Source organism: Electrona antarctica (assembly GCF_951216825.1).
Source record: "Electrona antarctica genome assembly, chromosome: 15".
Taxonomy (NCBI): domain Eukaryota; kingdom Metazoa; phylum Chordata; class Actinopteri; order Myctophiformes; family Myctophidae; genus Electrona; species Electrona antarctica.
This window is the reverse complement of record NC_136796.1, coordinates 14615142-14634191: the sequence shown is the minus strand read 5'-3', so window position 1 is coordinate 14634191 and position 19050 is coordinate 14615142. Positions and strand designations below refer to the sequence as shown.

Below are 19050 nucleotides of genomic sequence, written 5' to 3'. Positions count from 1 at the left end.
AATGAGTAATGAGAGTGTGCCACTATGATTGAGACAAACAAAGGGGCGACTGTCTGTGTGTTTGAATAAGGAGAGGACAGGAGTAATCATCCTTTGGAGACGTCACACGTGATCTAAATCCGTGTCTTGGTTTCATTTCAGTAGTAAAAACAAAACAGCCAGAATTATTCATTCACAGCCCAGGCTTAAAGGCAAGCCTCAATAGAATTGCTGTATTTGTCACTGTGTGCATACTGTGAATGTCCGTCAGTCCGTGCAACTGTGTGTGTTGTTCATGCTTGCTCAGTCATGAGTCCATACTGCGTGTGATGTGCAGTGCATGCTTGCTCATGAGTCCATGCGGCACGTTCAAGCATGATGCGCGTGCAGTAAATCACTGATACGAACCAAGAAAGTCAGACACACATTGACCTTGATAAGGTTACATAGGGTAATGTAGTCATCGAGTCTTGACAATTATTAACTAACTAAGCAGACTGACTGACAGACATTCAGTGAACATTTTCAGTGAACAACTCTGCCCTAGGGTGCAGAAACCAAATCTGTTGATGACCAAAAGAAAGTGACGCCAAACGAATGGAGAGTATAGGCTGGAGTTGGTACAACTGTATGCGAGTTGTCCATCCAAGAAAAGAATATTCCAGATCCGGTCATGCTAAGCCTGAGGTTATGCTTAGTTGCACACCACAAATAGCAGATCTTCGCATTGTGAGATTTGTAGATGTTAAAACTGAATATATAGCACGATCACAATGGAAACAAGACCCAGGACCTTTTTGTGTTGTCCTTTTTAATGTCTTACTGTACCACGTGCGGTTTACATTTCTGATTAATAAAGTGTTCAATCAAAGTATAAAATATCACGCCTTAGTTCACCTACATACAGTTTATGAACCATCACTACCTAAGATATTTCATTTTCACATTTTAATAATGTATGAATTCTAGATGATTCCACTCGCCTCTTCTGCAAAGCCAACATGACATGTAACAAAAAATAATGGTCATATATGATATCATATCACACATGAATTATGGAACATCATTAACTCACCAAAAAGAGATTTCTTTCTCCAACTTTGTGAAATGCTCAATTTCTACTCTGGGAAAGGTCTAATTGAAAATGCACTTTGAAGAGAATCTAAGCTTCATAAAACATCTACTCTTCTACTTAAATCAGATGGTAGAATTGTGCTTCTATACCCCACATGAACAATCAAAAGAAGAGTCTATTCAATATGCATAAAACACGTATACACCCAAAGACACAAAATGCATGTAATCCACTGGGGAAAATGGGTGACATGGGCAGCTTTGACGTGATTAGCTGAAAAGAGCAACAGCTGATGCTAATCCCACTCTCACACTCAGATTAGTAGGGGACGAGTGGGTAACTCTCACCCCGGCTCAGTCCTGCTAGCACACTGATGAGAACATGGGTAAATGGGATAATAAATTATTGAATCAAAACACAAGAAGCATTATCTATCGTCACGACACAAGAGCATAGTTTCCAAGAGTACCAGAGACAGTGATGAATGCCTTCTTCACAACATGTATGAGCCTAGAACAGCCGTCATATAGGGTGTAAAAACGTGTACATCACCAAGAGGGGGGGCGGCGTCTGAAAAGCTAGCGGTGCCATTTTTGTGGGATTTAAACTCTAGCCCACATGACTCAGAATAGAGTGACGGTGGTCTGTTTTTGTAAACATTGAGCTCGTTCCTGGCGACAACACAGTGAGCCAACACCAGAATGGAAAGAAAAAAGGTCGGGCTCGACATACTGTACCTTACAAGCACCATTGTGAGATATCAGTTTAGAATGGATGAACGTCGTTTGTTGAACTCCCTCTGGTGTTTAAAAAAAGAACGCACAGCGGATAGTCGCTCACTGTGTAAACAAACCAGACGACAATCCCAGAAGTATGGCGGCCGCTACCACGTGACACATATGTTGACGCCCCCTAAAAGGAGATTTTGGTACGCTCTATATCCATCCGATACAGTGGTAGTGAATTTAGATATTTTAAACACGTGCAATACTAGATTTCATTGGACAAACATACTTGAGATACAAAAAGATAAACTTATGGAAAAACTGGATAATGGTCAGGTGTAATACAACAGTAAGCACTGCATACTTAGTTAAAATGTCTTACTGTCTCACTTTTTTTTAAAGTTTATAACGATGAAAACAAAAACAAAAAGAAACATATGAAGCTATAAACAAAACCAAGTAATAACTGAGCTTTCAGAACTGTGTGGCTCAGCTGTCCCAGCAGATCTGGTGTCAGCCGGGATATGCAAAGCAATGCATCTCGATTTTTTTGGGGGGAAGGGATGTGGACTTGTCTGTTCCTTTTCCCGCAAACCTCCCCTGTGTGTTCCTCTAAAATGGTTATCAGCAACCAGAGCTGCCTCTGGCTTTGAAGGAGCTCAGTGGCTGCCTGTTTGAGTAGCTCGCCTGTGTTTCTTCCACTTTGTTTTTCTCAACTTTTCTGTGACATTTCTGTGTTGGTATGGAGCTTTACTTAGATATAAATAGTTTTTCAGTCTTTTTTTTCCCTTTTTTTTAAAAAGTTAGTCAGATGTTATCCCAATAGCGCGTAATGGCATTGCGAATAAAGGGCATGGCCTGGAACAGATTTGGCAGCGAATGAATGTCTGTCTGTCTGGTCGTCATAGAAACTGTTAGAATCATTAATGCTACGGGTGTTGGAAACCGTCAAAGGTCTAGAGTAAACATTTCATGTTGGCTTGTTCTACCAAATCGCTGCTTTTTTGTTTTAAGTTATGTTTTACTTAAATGTTTGTCTTTATTTATCTTGGTTTGGTTCTTGACACTTCCTGTGCTTTTCTCTCACTGCTGTTGCTGCTACTACATCTGAATTCCCCTCAGAGAATCAATAAAGACATAGCTTATCTTATCTGGTTGGTTTCTATTGCGGACGGTATCTGACTGCACCCCTTTCATACTTCCACATTAAAACACAATTGAATAATGAAACTCTTTGGCTCTCTTTAAACTGCAAATTGAGTCACAAATACCTCCCTCCCACAGACGTGGGCAAGCGAGCAGACACTGACTCGGGTGCATGCACAAGCAGGTCTTAAAGGTCACACTGAAAAATTGAAATGAAACTTTCCTCCCAGTCCCAGAGATAATACAAGACGCCAAGTCGCCAAATGCCTGCATGCATGCCGTCGAATGAAAATAACAGTACAAACTGGCGGCTGCCAGCATGCTATCAAGGAGCACACGGCGCCACACTGCATGCCTGTGTGTGTGTGTGTGTGTGTGTGTGTGGACATGCAACTCAGACAAAACCAGTGAAAATACATGAATAACAACTCCTCTGGACGATAAATTATGCATCCGCGTTGCTTCCGGGGGTTCCGCATGAGTGGCCGCAGTTAGACCCAGCTAGCACCGGGACTCGGCCAAACAACAAGCCGCTGAGTGCGCATCGGAGGGGGGGAGAAACGCCAGAGGGTTTAAGGAGACGGAAAACATCCAGAGAGAGAGAGAGAGTGGAAGGAGGCACTGCTGAATCAGCACAACTCTCAACTAGAGGAAACACACACACTGCATGCACAGCAATATGCGGAAGAGACGTCTGCAAGTGTAAGTGCACGCACGCGCACACGCACGCATGCACGCACGCTCTCTGGGTAAACGTTAACACATACTTTCCCAGGCAATGTCCCTATTCCGAACAGGTAGGCAAACTTTCATTGTGCCACTAGAAGACTCTAACTTGACTTTCCAGACTGCTGTGCAAACATATTGAGCCTACATAGTGAGACACCAGCTGTACAAATGCATGTCTTCCTAAAACATACGCAATGCGCGCGCGTGCATGCATGTGCATTTATACATAATAGCTATAGCTTTGTAGCTGGGAGCCAATACTCCCAACTAGTCATCAGATACCTCTGGAAACTCAAGACTAGGCCCACTGGCGAACAGAAGCACTTCCCTACACACACACACAATATCTATCTCTCTCTTTCTCTCTCTGCTGGGAAGTTCCAGAGAATTTGACCCATCACCTCAATTTTGCAGTACCGACACACTGAAAATGTAGGCTACTGAACAAACCTAAAAACAAACACAGCTGGTTAAAAGAGTCAGTCAAAACCATGGACCACTTTATGCTCGTATCTTTACAATGCTCTTATGCACAATCACAATGTTACACAGTGTTAATTTAGCCCAGACTGTAAACATTGAGCCATACTGGAGTGTTCAATCAAGTCTCTGGACATTCTTGTGTAGAGCCAAACGGGCACGTGATCTCGAATGAGTCGACACCCAACTTGCCAAGATTCAATGGGTCAACGCCATTAGCGTTTTGGTCCGACTCGCCACATTACTAACCGTGTCCCAAACCCTAAACGCGCGCAAAGGCACGTTGTCGGACTAATTTGCCGTCGGAATTGCGGCACAGAGAAAAAGGCTGACATGATGAACGGGCTTGCAATGTAGCAAGAGGTCTCATGCCATGAAGATTGCTGCATCTGAAAGCCTTGCGGATGCAAAAACCCTGGCCGCTCCCCGGGTAAGGAGGACGTGCCTCTTCACCCTGGCCGCTCCCCGGGTAAGGAGGACGTGCCTCTTCTGTCAATTAAAAACAGCTTCTCAGCTCTCACACAGAAAGAAAAAGAGGGCATGATATCACTGCCAAACCATGCCCGGAGGATGAAATGTAACCTAGCCTACATTATGACTTGCGCTGTGCCTTAAAACATGAATAACAAATCTTGTTAACCACTCAAGCAATACGACGAATAGCGTTAAATATCAGCAATTTTGTATTTATTTTTGATTAAAACTGATTTATCACAATTGATGTTTCACAAGAGTGAAAATGTGTGTAGGCGTAGCTCATTCCTACCCAAATAATGTATTCAGATCCCTGTATAATTACACAATCAAACCATTTATGAATATGTATTTTTATGTATTGTATATAGCCAAAGGTCCCTAACAAAACAAATATTTATGTTCATACAAATGTACTGAATACCAAACAAAAGTTGCATGTCAGCTAAATCCGTTGGATGCCATGGTCCCTTGCTAGAGAGCTTGAAAACTGCATCCAACGAACAAGCTGTGAACTGAAGGCAAACAAGAGGCAGACTTTGGAAAACAAAGTGCTGTTGTTCTGTCACAACTTTCTGGGGAAATAAACATTCCAATCTCCTCCCCAGAAACAAAAAAATAATAATACACTATCGAGCTGTGAAACAAAGCAAGGCATGACATTGTATTTGTGCCGTCTGCAATGTTCCCATTTTCTCTTTTTCATCTCTCTCCTCGCCACCGAGTCGCCAGTCCAGGGGCACACCACTCTCTCTCACTCACTCTCGCTCTCTGGTGTTTTTCAAAAGTTTGAGGGAAAAAATAAGAAATTTGATATTATCGTCATTCGTCACAATGATATAATAATAATAATAATAATAATACTCTTATGGGAATTTAATGTTTGTGTAGGACAAAGTTTCCTTTATTCACTAAAAGCTGAATATAGGAGGGGCTAGCGCCCCTCAAAAAGTGGTCATATTTGATTTTGTCCAGGTCACTCAGCAGTGCCAGCACTCATTTAAACATAACCCACCAAATAACGCTAAAGTGGGGAGGGCCTGCACACACAGTAAGCTCAACTGTGAATGGTTCCGTCTACGTCATGAAAGAAATCGTTCCTGGCTGGGTCAGCGGTGCAAGGTGCCAACATTGCCAGGGTCAAGGGTGCGTGTGTGTGTGTATGTATGGTCATTGCTCCCGGCTAGGAATTCATTTCAAATGAGCCGGATTTTAATCTCATTTTTAAAAAGGGGGTCGGGTGTGTTAGACACCGCATGAAAAAAGAAGAAAAAACGGAGTTTCATGAGCGAGTGTGAGGAAGAGAGGAGGGGGGGGGAAGAAGAGGACTGGGTCAATTCCAACATCACTACCAGCTGCTGCACTTTGTCCTACATCCTCCCCCCCAAAGAAGCGTGCACTTCTCTCCCTTATCTGAAAGGGACCCCCAGCCACCCCGTTGATGGGAGCTCATGAATAAACTCCACAAAACACCACATTTCTGGCAGAGCAACAACAACAACAAAACAGGAGGAGTGTCAGGGTTAACCGAAGAAATTCTCCGTCCATCTTTCCACAGACGTGCTGGGCTTTAATTAAGGTTCTCCTCTGCTAGAGCAGATTCCGTCTTCCCTCGCAGCCCCCACTTCACCTCCCTCCGTCATGCCGCTCCTCCCCTCCCCTCTGTCCAGTGGTCTTCTTGGCTTGGCCAGTGATCCGTGGAGTGTCATCGGATCTGCCAAATGAGGACCTTGTTGTCGCTGGCAAAGTCTTTAGTGGCCATTGTCGCCACCAGACAGCGTCCCAATATTCAACAAACGAAGATGGAGACACACTGAAGAAGAAACTGTGGTTTGCCTTCAGTACAGCCGATGAAGGCAAGGGAGGGAATGGGGGTTCGATGGAGAGACTTCAGGGAGGAGGAGGGGACCATATGGGGGGGCCGTGCCGTCAACAAGGCACAAACGTCCCTTCAAGAAGGAGAGCAAACTTTTGCACAATAGGGCCCCTTTGGAGAGCCCTGGGGTAGTCGCAGCTTTAACACCCAGTGAGAGGAAGTCAAGCGGAGCCATAAAGCACGATGAACCAGAGGGGGACAAGAGCCTTTCCATCAGCCAACCAGCCAGCCAGCCACACACACACACACACACACACACACACACACACACACACACACACAACTAACTTACCAGCCTGCGCCGCGCTAACAAAACCCCCTTTCTCTCCTCCGACTCCTGGCCCCTCAAACATTCGACCATACGCACATTCTTCAGTGACATAATGCTTTTTTAAGCCATTGCCCTCTTCAACCCCCTCACCAGCCCCTCCACTCGCTCACCTCGCCCACCCCCCACCCCACTTCGCCAATTACTATTTGAATATGAATACGAGTGGAGGGGTTAAGTGTTTGTTTTCGCTCTCGTGGTGGTGAGAAGAGACGGAGGGAGGTCAGCCCAGCTCGCTGACATCAACAATCTGCTGTCCCATTGATGTGCCTCTGGTAGGTGTTTGCTGAACAGAACGGCCCTCAGGGCTCATAAAAGCTGGCGTGCCGTGATGGGAGCCATAAAACGCAATGCTGCTGCATCGCAACGCCCTAAGGGAGCCAACAGGATACTAGTGTATTAACAACACTGCTGCTGTACTACGTTTTTGATAAGGGTGTGTGTGCGTGCGCGTGCGTGTGTGTGTAAAGATGAGTGAGTGAACATTATACAACCTTTTAAAAACATTCTAATAGGCTGTTTTAGGGTTAGGACTTGGGTTTAGGGTTAGAAGGTTTAGAAACAGATAATGTGTAGTCGAAGGAAGTCCTCATGTAGTTTCACAAGATGGTTTGTCTGTGTCTTTTTATTCAAAAGTTTTGTTGGCATGCAAGCTTTTGCTTTGCATTTTCTCTCTCCGTCTTGGTATGTACATGTACTCAGTCTGTAAGTGTGTGTGTGTGTGTGTGTCAGACAAAGGGACAGACACTGTCCGGAGTGTCCAGAGTAGATCTAGGTCATACTTTCTGCCCATTGCCCCGCAGTGATGAGATGGCTCTGGTCAGGTGCTCCGGAGCCGGGGGGGCCACAGAGTCATTCAGGAAGAGGGACAAATCCCCAGTACCACCACAGCCCCCAGCCCCCAGCCCCCAACACACACACACACACACACACACACACACACACACACACACACACACACACACACACACACACACACACACACACACACACACACACACACACACACACACACACACACACACACACACACACACACACACACACACACACACACACACACACACACACACACACACACACACACACACACACACACACACACACACACACGAGAGAACAGAAGCTCCTCATTGTAGTGGGGACAAGATAATAAGCACGCAACCACAGCCTAATTCACTCGGAGGGAAGCTTGTGCCAACTAGGCTAGTTAAATGAGAGGAACAGTGGGAGCTGTATGGAACCGAAAACACAACAACATTAGATTAGAAGCCGAGAGCCTCACAGAGAATGTCATTTACAAGTACGTTAGTGACTCATATAATTTCACTATGGGGTCTCTTAGGCTGCCCTACGGGGACCAGGGAGGGATAGGTAAATCACATTCTTCGCAAATTGCAGTCAATAGACAGACACCACAGGAGATGCACGTTGCACAACAACAAACAAATATCCGCTTTTGTGTCACTTCCGAGCGAGTATATCAATCAATACCCACCAGGGTGAACGGCACAAACGGCTGATGTGGCAAAACATTCAACGGAATAATGGCGAAATTAAGCGTAGATGGGAGAAATATGCAGAGGGAAGGAGAATGTAATATAGGCTCAGAGGGAAGTTTTGCCCCCTGTGACAGCATGCCTGTTCCACTTGGGGAAAGATGAGTTGTGTAAGAAAGTGAAGGATTTCTTGAATACATTTTTCTTTCCCTATCCGTTAAACGAGACAGATGTCAGATTCTGGTTGTGGCTTCTGAGCCAGCAGACAGGAGCCACATCTTCCTGTCATCGCACCGACCGTTGATAATTTAATAATAAGCAGCCAATCATGTGTCCGTGCAAGTCATCACGTTTTACATAAGATACCCATCTCACCCAATCAGTCCTCACTCGCTCATGCAACCAAAAGATTGATATACTTTGTTGCGTGAGGTTAGCTCACAGAAAATATCAGATTCATAACACATTATGTTGTGTGTGTGAACCCCACACACAACTATGTATAACTAAACTCTTAACATGTAGCGTTTCTATACTACCTGCCTGTTCCCATCCCCGGCAGGTAGTAAAGAATATGTAATCACTGCCATAACAGAGAGGAGAGAACCGAGAAGAAGAAACGACACGTATAGAAGAGAATGAGCGATAGGACTGCGCGTGGAAAAGAAAAAGGGAAGAGATGAGAGTAGAAGAGAAGGGTGGCTTTACGACTTTTACTACCTCGCTCCCGTCTCTTATTAATTCATTCCCACTTTCCATGACACTCCCGGGATGAAACGGCGTTTTAGGTTTTGACACCTTGTTATTCTTCACACTTTCAATTACGGGTTACTGCAAGCCTCCGGTTCGGCTTTTATTTTTATTTAATTTTACTTTATAGGCTTTTGGGGTGGGGGGGGGGGGGTTAGTATTGGCCAGCTTTTAATAAGAGGAAATTATTCCAGGGGCTGGCCCACTGCTGTGATAATGATCCCAATCGATTTTCATTTTGGGGGGGGGAGAGCTTCCCTCTCCTCACTGTGGCGTGCATCCGGGCTGGGCCCGGCAGGCAGCTTACCGAGGGGGATGCAGCTGCTGGTGGGATGGATGGATGCCGAATGAAGATGGATCGTTCAGTACACTGCAAAAATCCTGAATGTTAATGCGACTCGGGTCGGGTCCATTTGGCTACATTTGTACACTACCAGATTCGCGAATGGATATCTTCCTCTCATGCCCCCCCCTCTACATTATCTCCCTGAAGCCAGGGGCTGTTTGGCCATGGTAGTAATCTCTCCGTGTATGTGGGTCAACGAGCAGGGCTTTGCCTTCGTCACTCGGTTAGGACAGACTGCAGGGTCATGACCTCCTCAGTACCCCCCTGCACACACAAACACACACACAGGCATACGCAAGCTTGTGTGTGTCTACACACACACACACACACACACACACACACAGTCACACACACAGGCATATGCAAGCTTGTGTGTGTGTCTACACACACACACACACACACACACACACACACACACACACACACACACACACAAACACACAGGCATACGCAAGCTTACACCAACATACATGGACAAAAGCCTGAACCCAGGGCAGGGGGGACACTCACATGGATGGTTAAGCAACCACACACACACACACACACACACACAGACCAAACCCACACAGACAGAGACAGACAACTATGCAGAACCCCAATTTTCACAAATGATCGCTAATGGTCAACAGCAATATTGTCACAGAACTTAGAGGAGCAGCAATAGAGTTCACCGAGTCACATTTTACGTTCTTGAAAAGGGATCCGAACGCAATTCCGACGCTGCTCCCAGCCTCCCGTGCTTAAGTTGCGTTTAGGGTTAGGTTAGGGATAGAGGTAGGTTGTCGGTCTAATGACTGTCGGACCAATAATAGTGTCGGAACTAAGTACCGCACCCATTGAAAAGACTGAATAGAGACACATTTTGTTCATACATGGGGCGCAGTTCGTCGCATCAGTCCCACACAGTTTTTCTAATTTCTCTTTTCCTGCCAATAGCATCCATCTCTTATGCAACTGTTTTGTTGCGTCAAATAGCCAGTGACTCATGTTCATGTGGCTAGTATGAACATAGATTAGAGACACTTCCTGAACCTGAGAGAATGGCATGTTTTAGCTGTGTTTCTGATTAGATATGAAACACAGTTACACTACACACAGTCACAATGCCAACCAGACATCACCACACGGAGTACACTGATTAAACCAAGGGTTGACATTTCACGCACAACAACATAAAGACTCCCTCACATTCTGCAGATAATACAAAACCTCAATGGCGTTTGGAGTCACTGAAACAGCTTCACTTATTAGGTAATTAAAATGAATTAATTAATGACTTAATTAAGTAATTAAAATGTGTGCGAGTAAGAGAGAAAGGGCATGCCATGGGAAATTAGATAGATAGATATACTGATAAGATAACAACAAACTGTGGGTTTATGTCGTTCTGAGCACACACACACACACACACACACACACACACACACACACACACACACACACACACACACACACACACACACACACACACACACACACACACACACACACACACACACACACACACACACACACACACACACACACACACACACACACACACACACACACACACACACACACACACCTAATTAAGCTGCACCACATTCTAGCTAATTATCTTCAGGATCATTAGCATTCCCTAACATAAGCCAGTACTTTATCTAAGTGAGAACAGGCCATCATGAAATATGCATGATTTATTAATCTGACAAAGAGAAAACACAAACAACTGCAACGACTGCAGGGAGTGAGACAGTCCCCCCCCCCCCCCCCCCCCTCCTCCTCTGAACATCAGGGTAGCGGATTGGATGACAGCCCCCCCACTGTCCGCTACAAGTCCGCTGTCAGGCAACATTACTGCACTGACATCCAGGTGAATGGCATTCAGATAGCAATGCTGTCTTACAGGGATGCTGATACAGAGCAAGTGGCAGTGTTGTTGTTGTTGGTTTTGTCTGGGCCAGAATACCACCACCCAATTCTCGAAATTGCCGTGCAGCGGCGACATACAAATGTCGTCTTGTTGAGAAAGAGTGAGATTGGAAGTGTGGCAGGGGGCCATCTCTGATCTAGCCAAATCACACCAGTGCTTCCAATTCCATATCGTTCCAAAAGGGAGAGAAGACAAATGAGGGTGAAGAGAGGAAGGGAATGACTACAAAGAGGGGGGGAGAGAGAGAGACTTCCTTTATTTCTTTTCACTGACCCAAATGCTTACGAGAGGCTTTTCTCAAGTGGGAGAATTCCTGCTGATGACACAGTTGTGAAGATAAACATGCAGAAGCACGGAGCTGATATCTTTTGGAAGACTGTCTCCACACACACACAGACACACTGATGCATGATTGATGTACTGGATCACTGACTATCACTGTGCATCTTTGTCACACATCTATTCCCATGCACGCTCAAATACCCTCACTATGCATTTCCTTCTGACTGTAACTAAATCTCCGCTTACCTCTCCCTTTGTCAAGCCACCCCCCACCCCTCCCACCTTCTCAATCAATTTCTCTGATTTCCTCTTTCAGTTCAAGTCTCCTGGGTGACCTTGAGCATTGGATGCCAGTGTAGTGGTTAAAGTGCAACATCAATACGAGCCGACGGAGCTGGTTAAGTATTAAATGGGTGGGATGATGATGCTGCTGTCCTCTGTGATAGGCTTAACACACACACACACAAAGTAGAACGGAAGAGGAAATGCACAGTCAGACCTGACAGATCACTCATGGTAATAAACTGTGCATTTCAAAGTGAAGAGATGTACTCAAGCGATACATGATGACACTTTACCATCCATTCTGTGCAATCGACTACTTGCCAAGGGGATAAGACCACACACTTTATACAATAACACGCTGATTCTGCATTACCCCACACACACACACACACACACACACACACACACACACACACACACACACACACACACACACACACACACACACACACACACACACACAGGTACTAGGATTTCTCTGACTATGTATGCCTATAATTACTGCGTAATCGTGGACGGATGGGATTGCAACAACACACCAGGAACTGACTGACTGTGAACAGTGAACACCCGGTTGAAATGAATCGGGAGTTGATTTATAGATAACAAATCTGGAGCAATTCAAAACAACATACCCCCCTCGTTAAGTGTGTGGTAACAACAAAGGGTGGTTTCTACATGACATGACATGATTTGTAATCATCCAGCCTGTATTACTTTGGAACGCTTGTGTACAGCCAAGCTACTAATAGCTGTTCTCTGTCCCAGTCTCCTCTGAGCATTGTCAACCGCTCCAAGGACTCTTTAGATAATGTATCAATGAATGGGCTCTTTCATCAATGCCTGACCATGGACGGAAAGGGAGTCAGTGACTCCATTGGAAGTGACTGCAACTCGGAAAATCAATTGAATGGATGTGCATGGTCTGGATTGTTTTGTGCGTGACACACACACACACACACAAATTGAACGCATTCAACGCATGTTAATGGACATAACCCTGTCTATGTATGCACAGGTGTATAACTGTCAATGTGTATCTGTATGCCAATGGTCATGTTGTTTGTGTGCGTGTGTAGTGTACATGATGATAGTTGTCTGTCGGTGGGTGCTGGACGTGGTCATATGATGTGACTGCCTGATCGTGTACAGAGAGCTAAGTAGGCCTTCAATGTCCCCTCCTGCTCTAATGCATTCCATTGGAAGGTAGTGAGGTTGGAGGGCAAGAGGCAGAGACGAACCCAGACAGACACGTCCAAGCTGGAGCACAAGCCACCCATGAGAGCATGTGTGAGTGAGTGTGTGATGTGACGTGCACGCGTTGATGGCGGATGACAAATAGCATGCCAGCAGCCTGCCATCCCATTCTGTCTATCCTGCAAGAGTATGTATGCATTGTATGTTAACCATTTTGAAAAATAGCCGATCAACAAGCTCAAACCGTGTTGCATCACAACACATTGTGAGCTTGTAGATCAGCTATTTTTACTATTATAGGGCTTGAGTGATATATAGGGCTTGAGTGGTAAATGCATGATGAAAAGCGTCCAGGTATGTATGTATACTGTGCATGGACTCTGCCTGCCTTGTGGCAGCGTTCCTTCCTCAACCCCTAACAGCTGCTCTGACACGTGTGCGCATTCCTCACTTCCATGACGCCACGACGACGTCCCTCCAAGGCATTGCTCTCCTTCTTCTGCCTGGTGGGAATGGAGCGCTAACAGGCTAGCTGGCTGGCCATAGATTCTCTTAGCTCAGGGATCTACTGTAGGTTGGTGTCTCTCAAAGCACAACCCAGCAGTGGAAGGTAGCAAAATTAAATTAAAATGAAAAGACCAGTTTCAAAGTTACTTTGAAACTGGTCCTTAAATGACACAAGAAGAAATGGATTCAGGGTGTGTGTATTCACTTTTTTTGGCAATGTTGCCAAATCCAAATACAGTTTGTTGTCAAAACAACCAGACTAAAGGATTGTTGAGTGGTCTAGTCAGTGAATGGGATTACGTTTTGGGAGAAAAACCTACATGCTACATGAGCAAAACACACTGCATTATTTGCCTTTGAAAGAAATGTGCCCCAAGAACAAAATATGATTGATTGCATTTCAATAGATCTGTCCAGAGAGTCTATTTTCAGCTAGGGAAGTCAGTGCCGGCGATAGAGAAGTCAAATATTTTATTGACATCCATCGAAACTTAAGTTAAATGACGATCAAATATCAATCCAAATATGAAAACAAATATGCTCCTCTCATTTAGCCGTCATAAAGTTGGTTTCTATAAAAGTACTGAGACCGTCTATGCCAGTCAGGCTTGAGTGAGGTAAATTGACCACAATGGAACAAACCTTTGGAGCTTTTGTGATTATCCATTTGGCTTTTCTTGAAATGTACATGTTCAATCAATCAATGGTTTAGCATTTGGAAATGTAATATTTTATCTAGATTGTCTTTGGAGACAGAACCCCGGGTACAGCAGCAGAGAAGAGAGGTGTGCTATCCAGAGACAACAGGAATGTCAGATAACGGATGACACATTTCTCCAGGTGACATGGAGCCAAAGGCATCCATTGAGAGAAAGAGGGAGAGAGGGTTGGGAAAGAGACTTGGGGGAAACGCGACGGGTCGATCTACAGAAAAGGATGACTAATGGACAGACATGCACATTCTTGTGAAAATTTGTCAGGACTGCTTTTTTGGCCTTTTCAGTGTGTCAGTGAAGGAGGAGTTTAAGGGTTCAATTCAAGTTCAAGAAGGGGAAACTTCCTCTGCCTACACTACAGTATGTGACCAGACAGAATTTGGCTAGATCTTCTTTCCACTTATTTGCCCTGTTGTAAACCTTTATCCATCTCTTGCTGCATCAGGTGATCAGGTGGGTTTACTTTCCAAGTGCAACAAATCTCCCTTTCTCCGATAGACAGAGAGAGAGAGAGACACACATTGTGGAGGGTCTGTTATCACATGCCTGCCTGAGTTTATCCAGGATTACGGAAGGTATAGAAACCACAAGCAGATAAATGCAAATCAAACTAGCATCACTCACTGACAAGTGAACTTGGCAGCCAAACTTAAGTAATCTTGCTGTGTAAACCTCACTGACAAAGCTTCCCTCTTTATTAAAAATACCAAACCTTTGACTATTGCTGTTGACTGACTCAAACATTCATTACACCCTGACAAAACTGAGACCTGGGAAATTAGAAGTAAACGACTGTCCCTGGGGGCGCAATGGGGGGGAGGGGGTTAGGGCAATAACTCATGAAAATTAAAGAGATAATTAACACATCATGACTGATATATTTTTGCTAAACACCTTCATAATTCAAACAAAATTATTACACCCGTCATGAGCTACATAACCGTGATTATAGTTATATACGTTTTATAGAAGTGGGCCTTTTAAAAGTGTGAATCGGTGTTACTTCATTGCAAGGTCATGGTGACAGTGTGGACCCTCACGGCATAGAGTAAGACAGAGTTACGCAAACACCGTTCACTTCATGGGGCCAGTCCTACATATAGACTTCTATTGAATGGGGACAACCCGGAAGTTTACGGAATGCATTGGAGTCTATGGGCTCGCGCGAATACATGAACCATGTGACGTGCTGTTTTCTGCCCCCTCAATATCGCAACTCTTCTATTAGATGGCTCTGCCTCACGGGTCTGTAAAACTGACTGAGGGTGTAAAAATGGAACATTGTTCAATTACACAGGGATTTCACAGTGTAGATTCGGGTCTGTGGCCTAATGCATGCATATCAAACAGGGGTTCTTCAGAATTAAAAGGTGGAAACCCACTGGCTAATACTGGAATATTATCACAACCGCCCAGTGTCTTGTTGTACTTGACTTTCGCTTAATTTGCGCCGTGTAGAGAACAAATCAAAACATGCCCGTGCATATCCTAACTTAGCTGCAGTGCTGCCATGAAGTGAAGTGGGTCTGAATTCCTCCACCAAGAGGAGGGGATGTCCGGGTGATTTACGCCACAACCCGGGGAGGAAATAGACTGGCAGTGGCTGGAGAGAGCTTCTCGTTCACGCTTCAGAGGGAGCAAGGTTAGGAGTAGGGGGGGCACAGTGAGAGAGGCTCACATTCACAACCATAAGGGCTCCCTGAAAAACACTGCCGATGGATTGTAATGGCCCTGACACGATTTCACATCCATTCCATGTTTATTAACGCACACACACACACTGCACTGACAGACGGGGTACCACACACACACACTGCACTGACAGACGGAGTACACACACACACACACACACACACACACACACACACACACACACACACACACACACACACACACACACACACACACACACACACACACACACACACACACACACACACACAGCACTGTCAGACGGGGTACACACATCAAGAGACCCTCTGTATTTCACTGTAGACCCAGATACCACAAGCTGTCATCAAGCACACACACACACACGCACACACACACACACACACACCAGGAGTCCCTCTGTATTTCACTCAATTCACTGTAGACCAGATACCACCGTTATCACAACTACAAGCCCCCCCACACACACAAATGATGCCTTTTTCCTTTCAATTTTAGAAAGGGGAATACACTCCATTGCTAATGATTCTAACCTTCGTGTTTCCCCCCAACTTACTTGTCATACTCTGCGTTGTCCTTGTCACAGCGCGCGTCCTTGTGCTTCTGCCAGTCCTTGCCGTGCTTGCAGGTGGTGAGCAGCACCACGTCCTCGGCGTTGTGGACGTGGTACAGGGCATTCCGCGTGTCCGAGCCGATGCCCGTCAGGTAGCGCTTCCCCTTGAACACCAGCATGTACTTCCTGAACGGCGGGATGGCGTTGTACTTGAGGAAGCCCCGCTCGCCGCCCGTGCGCGGGTGCTCCTTGGAGAACAGCGGGATGGACACGTCGAACTGCGGCCTGAAGTTCTCCGTGCTGATGCTGGCCTTGGCCAGCATGGCCTGGCCGATGTCGAAGCCCAGGTCCTCCGTGTAGTCCGGCCACGTCCCCGAGTACAGGTTGAAGATGAGGTGGTTCCTGCCGTCGTTCCACAGGGGCAGGTTCTGGACCTTGGTCTTCAGGCTGTGCACGTACTGCGGGGACAGCTGGTCGCGGTCCAGCGTGTCCAGGCTCAGCACGAACAGACACGCCTGTCCCGGGTCCGAGGTGTAGAACCGGGACGCCTCGATGGTCGACAGGATGTTCTGGTAGCTCTCCGAGATCTTCTCGCCCTTCTGCTGCGGGTAAACGTAAACTTTGAAGCCGTTCTTTTTGCACGGGGCGAAGTCGAAGCAGGAGTCCATGCGGCACCGCTTGGCTTTGTAAACACTGCTGTTGACGTCCCTCTTCTGCCGCGGCGATACGTGGAGGTTGTACTCCTCGGTGTCCGGCTGGTCCCAGGGCAGAAAGGCTTGTAACGGGTCGGAGAAGTGGGGCCAGGGCTGGTTGGGCCGGTATCCGTTGCGGCTGCGGTCATGATGCCGGCTCCTGCTGCTGCTCGCCCCCGCTGGAAGTTGGACCCCTCCGAAGCAGAAGAGCAGGACTAGACACGCGCCGGCGGAGAGCAGGATTAGATAGCGTTTTTTGGCCTGCATGTGTCCGACGAACAGGGGCGCGTCGATTGCGAATGAGAAGTCTGAAGTGGCCCGAAGTTAGGCTCCTCTCTTCACCACCTCCTGCTACTCCGCTGCTCCATCCTCCGGCAGCCGACCTGAACGATCCCGAACCTGCAGCCAAAGAGTCTCCTCCACCTCGCCCCGTCTGCGTATTCCGTTCAGAGATCCAGCGATTGATCCAGAGCATGTGGGCGATTTGATATGAGTTGTCTTCCTCTTCCTCTCTTTTTTTTATAGAGTTTATTCCATTGCACAACAGTACACACAGACACACACGCACACACACACACAGCGGCTTGTATGCACAAATCAGTGCTGCCTGCCTGGGATCCACAACAATCAGATAATATGCGTTTCACTCATTCAGGCTGTGCTGCTGTGTGATCTATTCAAATGTGAAAGAAAGAAAGAAAGAAAGCGCCCGCCGGGGGTAGAGGTGTCCCGACCAGCCGTCTGCGAACTCCCCCTCCCTGTATGAGAGAGTGACGAGGGTCCCCGTGGCTCCTCCAGGCGAAGAGGTATCCCACGGTTTGGATGGAAAGTGCTTAGCGCGTTGACCGGAGCGGTGGGCAGGCGGCGTACGGTAGAAGCCGCCGTTGTGGCTGGGCAGGCTGGCTGGCTGCTGCCGCGGCGGCGCTCAGACCCAAACGCCCCGGAGTGAAGGTGTCCTATTCCACGCTGTTCTCCCCACCGGTGGCGTCTGGCCACTCCACGGGTCCATGAACGAGAGAAGAACGCGTCGGAACGCAGGAGGAGCGGATCAGCGGCGAAACTGTAACCTCACGAAACCCTGCATTTATCTTCTTATTTAGAAGAATCTCCCGATAGTAGACCATGATCATACATACGCGCAAAAATAAAACAATCTCATCGGTGAAAATGGGACCCCGGAGCGAACAAACTTAACTGGTCGCACAGCGCACTCGTTCGCAACCAGCCTCCGACACTTTACAGTTACAATGTGCGAGTTCCACGACACACGCAAAATGTTCAAAAAAGACCAGATTCCTTGATCCTAGTGTCCAATTACCGAATGCTCAGTTGTTCCGATTGTTAGCCTGTAACATTCCAATCCCGACACGACGGCAGCTGACGTGACGTCCCATCGGTGCGAAAGGGTCTCTTCCTATTGGTTCATCGGTGGGGCCGGAAAGGGCGGTGCTTCAAAATGCACCCATTCATAGCCAGAGCACTGTTAGTGCAGGAATAAACCCTCAAAAAGAGGCTTAGTTTTCGAGGTACCCCTACCCGAGGTATAACAAAACGGGACATAGTTTTTTCATATCTTTAGGATGTCCCCTTCATGAAATGAATTGTCCCGAGATTTACTTTTACTGCAAAGGTCATGAAATTGATCCATGAAGTTACTCACCACATAGGCAAAAAACGCCTACTCTAAAAGATGGAGTTCCAAGAAAATCCTTTGCCATTTTCTACCTGTTGCTTGTTTTTACATCATACTTGCACAGATTGTCTGCAGGTAGTGTCCCTACAACCCACAGCAATCAGAATGCAAATATTTGTTTCTATGTTGATT

At 46.4% G+C, this 19050-nt stretch overlaps 1 protein-coding gene across 1 annotated transcript in view; it reads right to left on the bottom strand.

Annotated features, from left to right (window-relative positions):
• The window catches only part of ext1b (exostosin glycosyltransferase 1b), a 147861-nt gene extending 129259 nt beyond the window's left edge, over positions 1–18602 (bottom strand). Inside the window, exon 1 of the mRNA XM_079521755.1 lies at positions 16537–18602. Within this exon, the coding sequence (XP_079377881.1) occupies positions 16537–17492 (956 nt within the window). The 5' untranslated portion in view covers positions 17493–18602. The remainder of the gene's footprint in view (positions 1–16536) is intronic.
• Between the last annotated feature and the right edge of the window lie 448 nt (positions 18603–19050).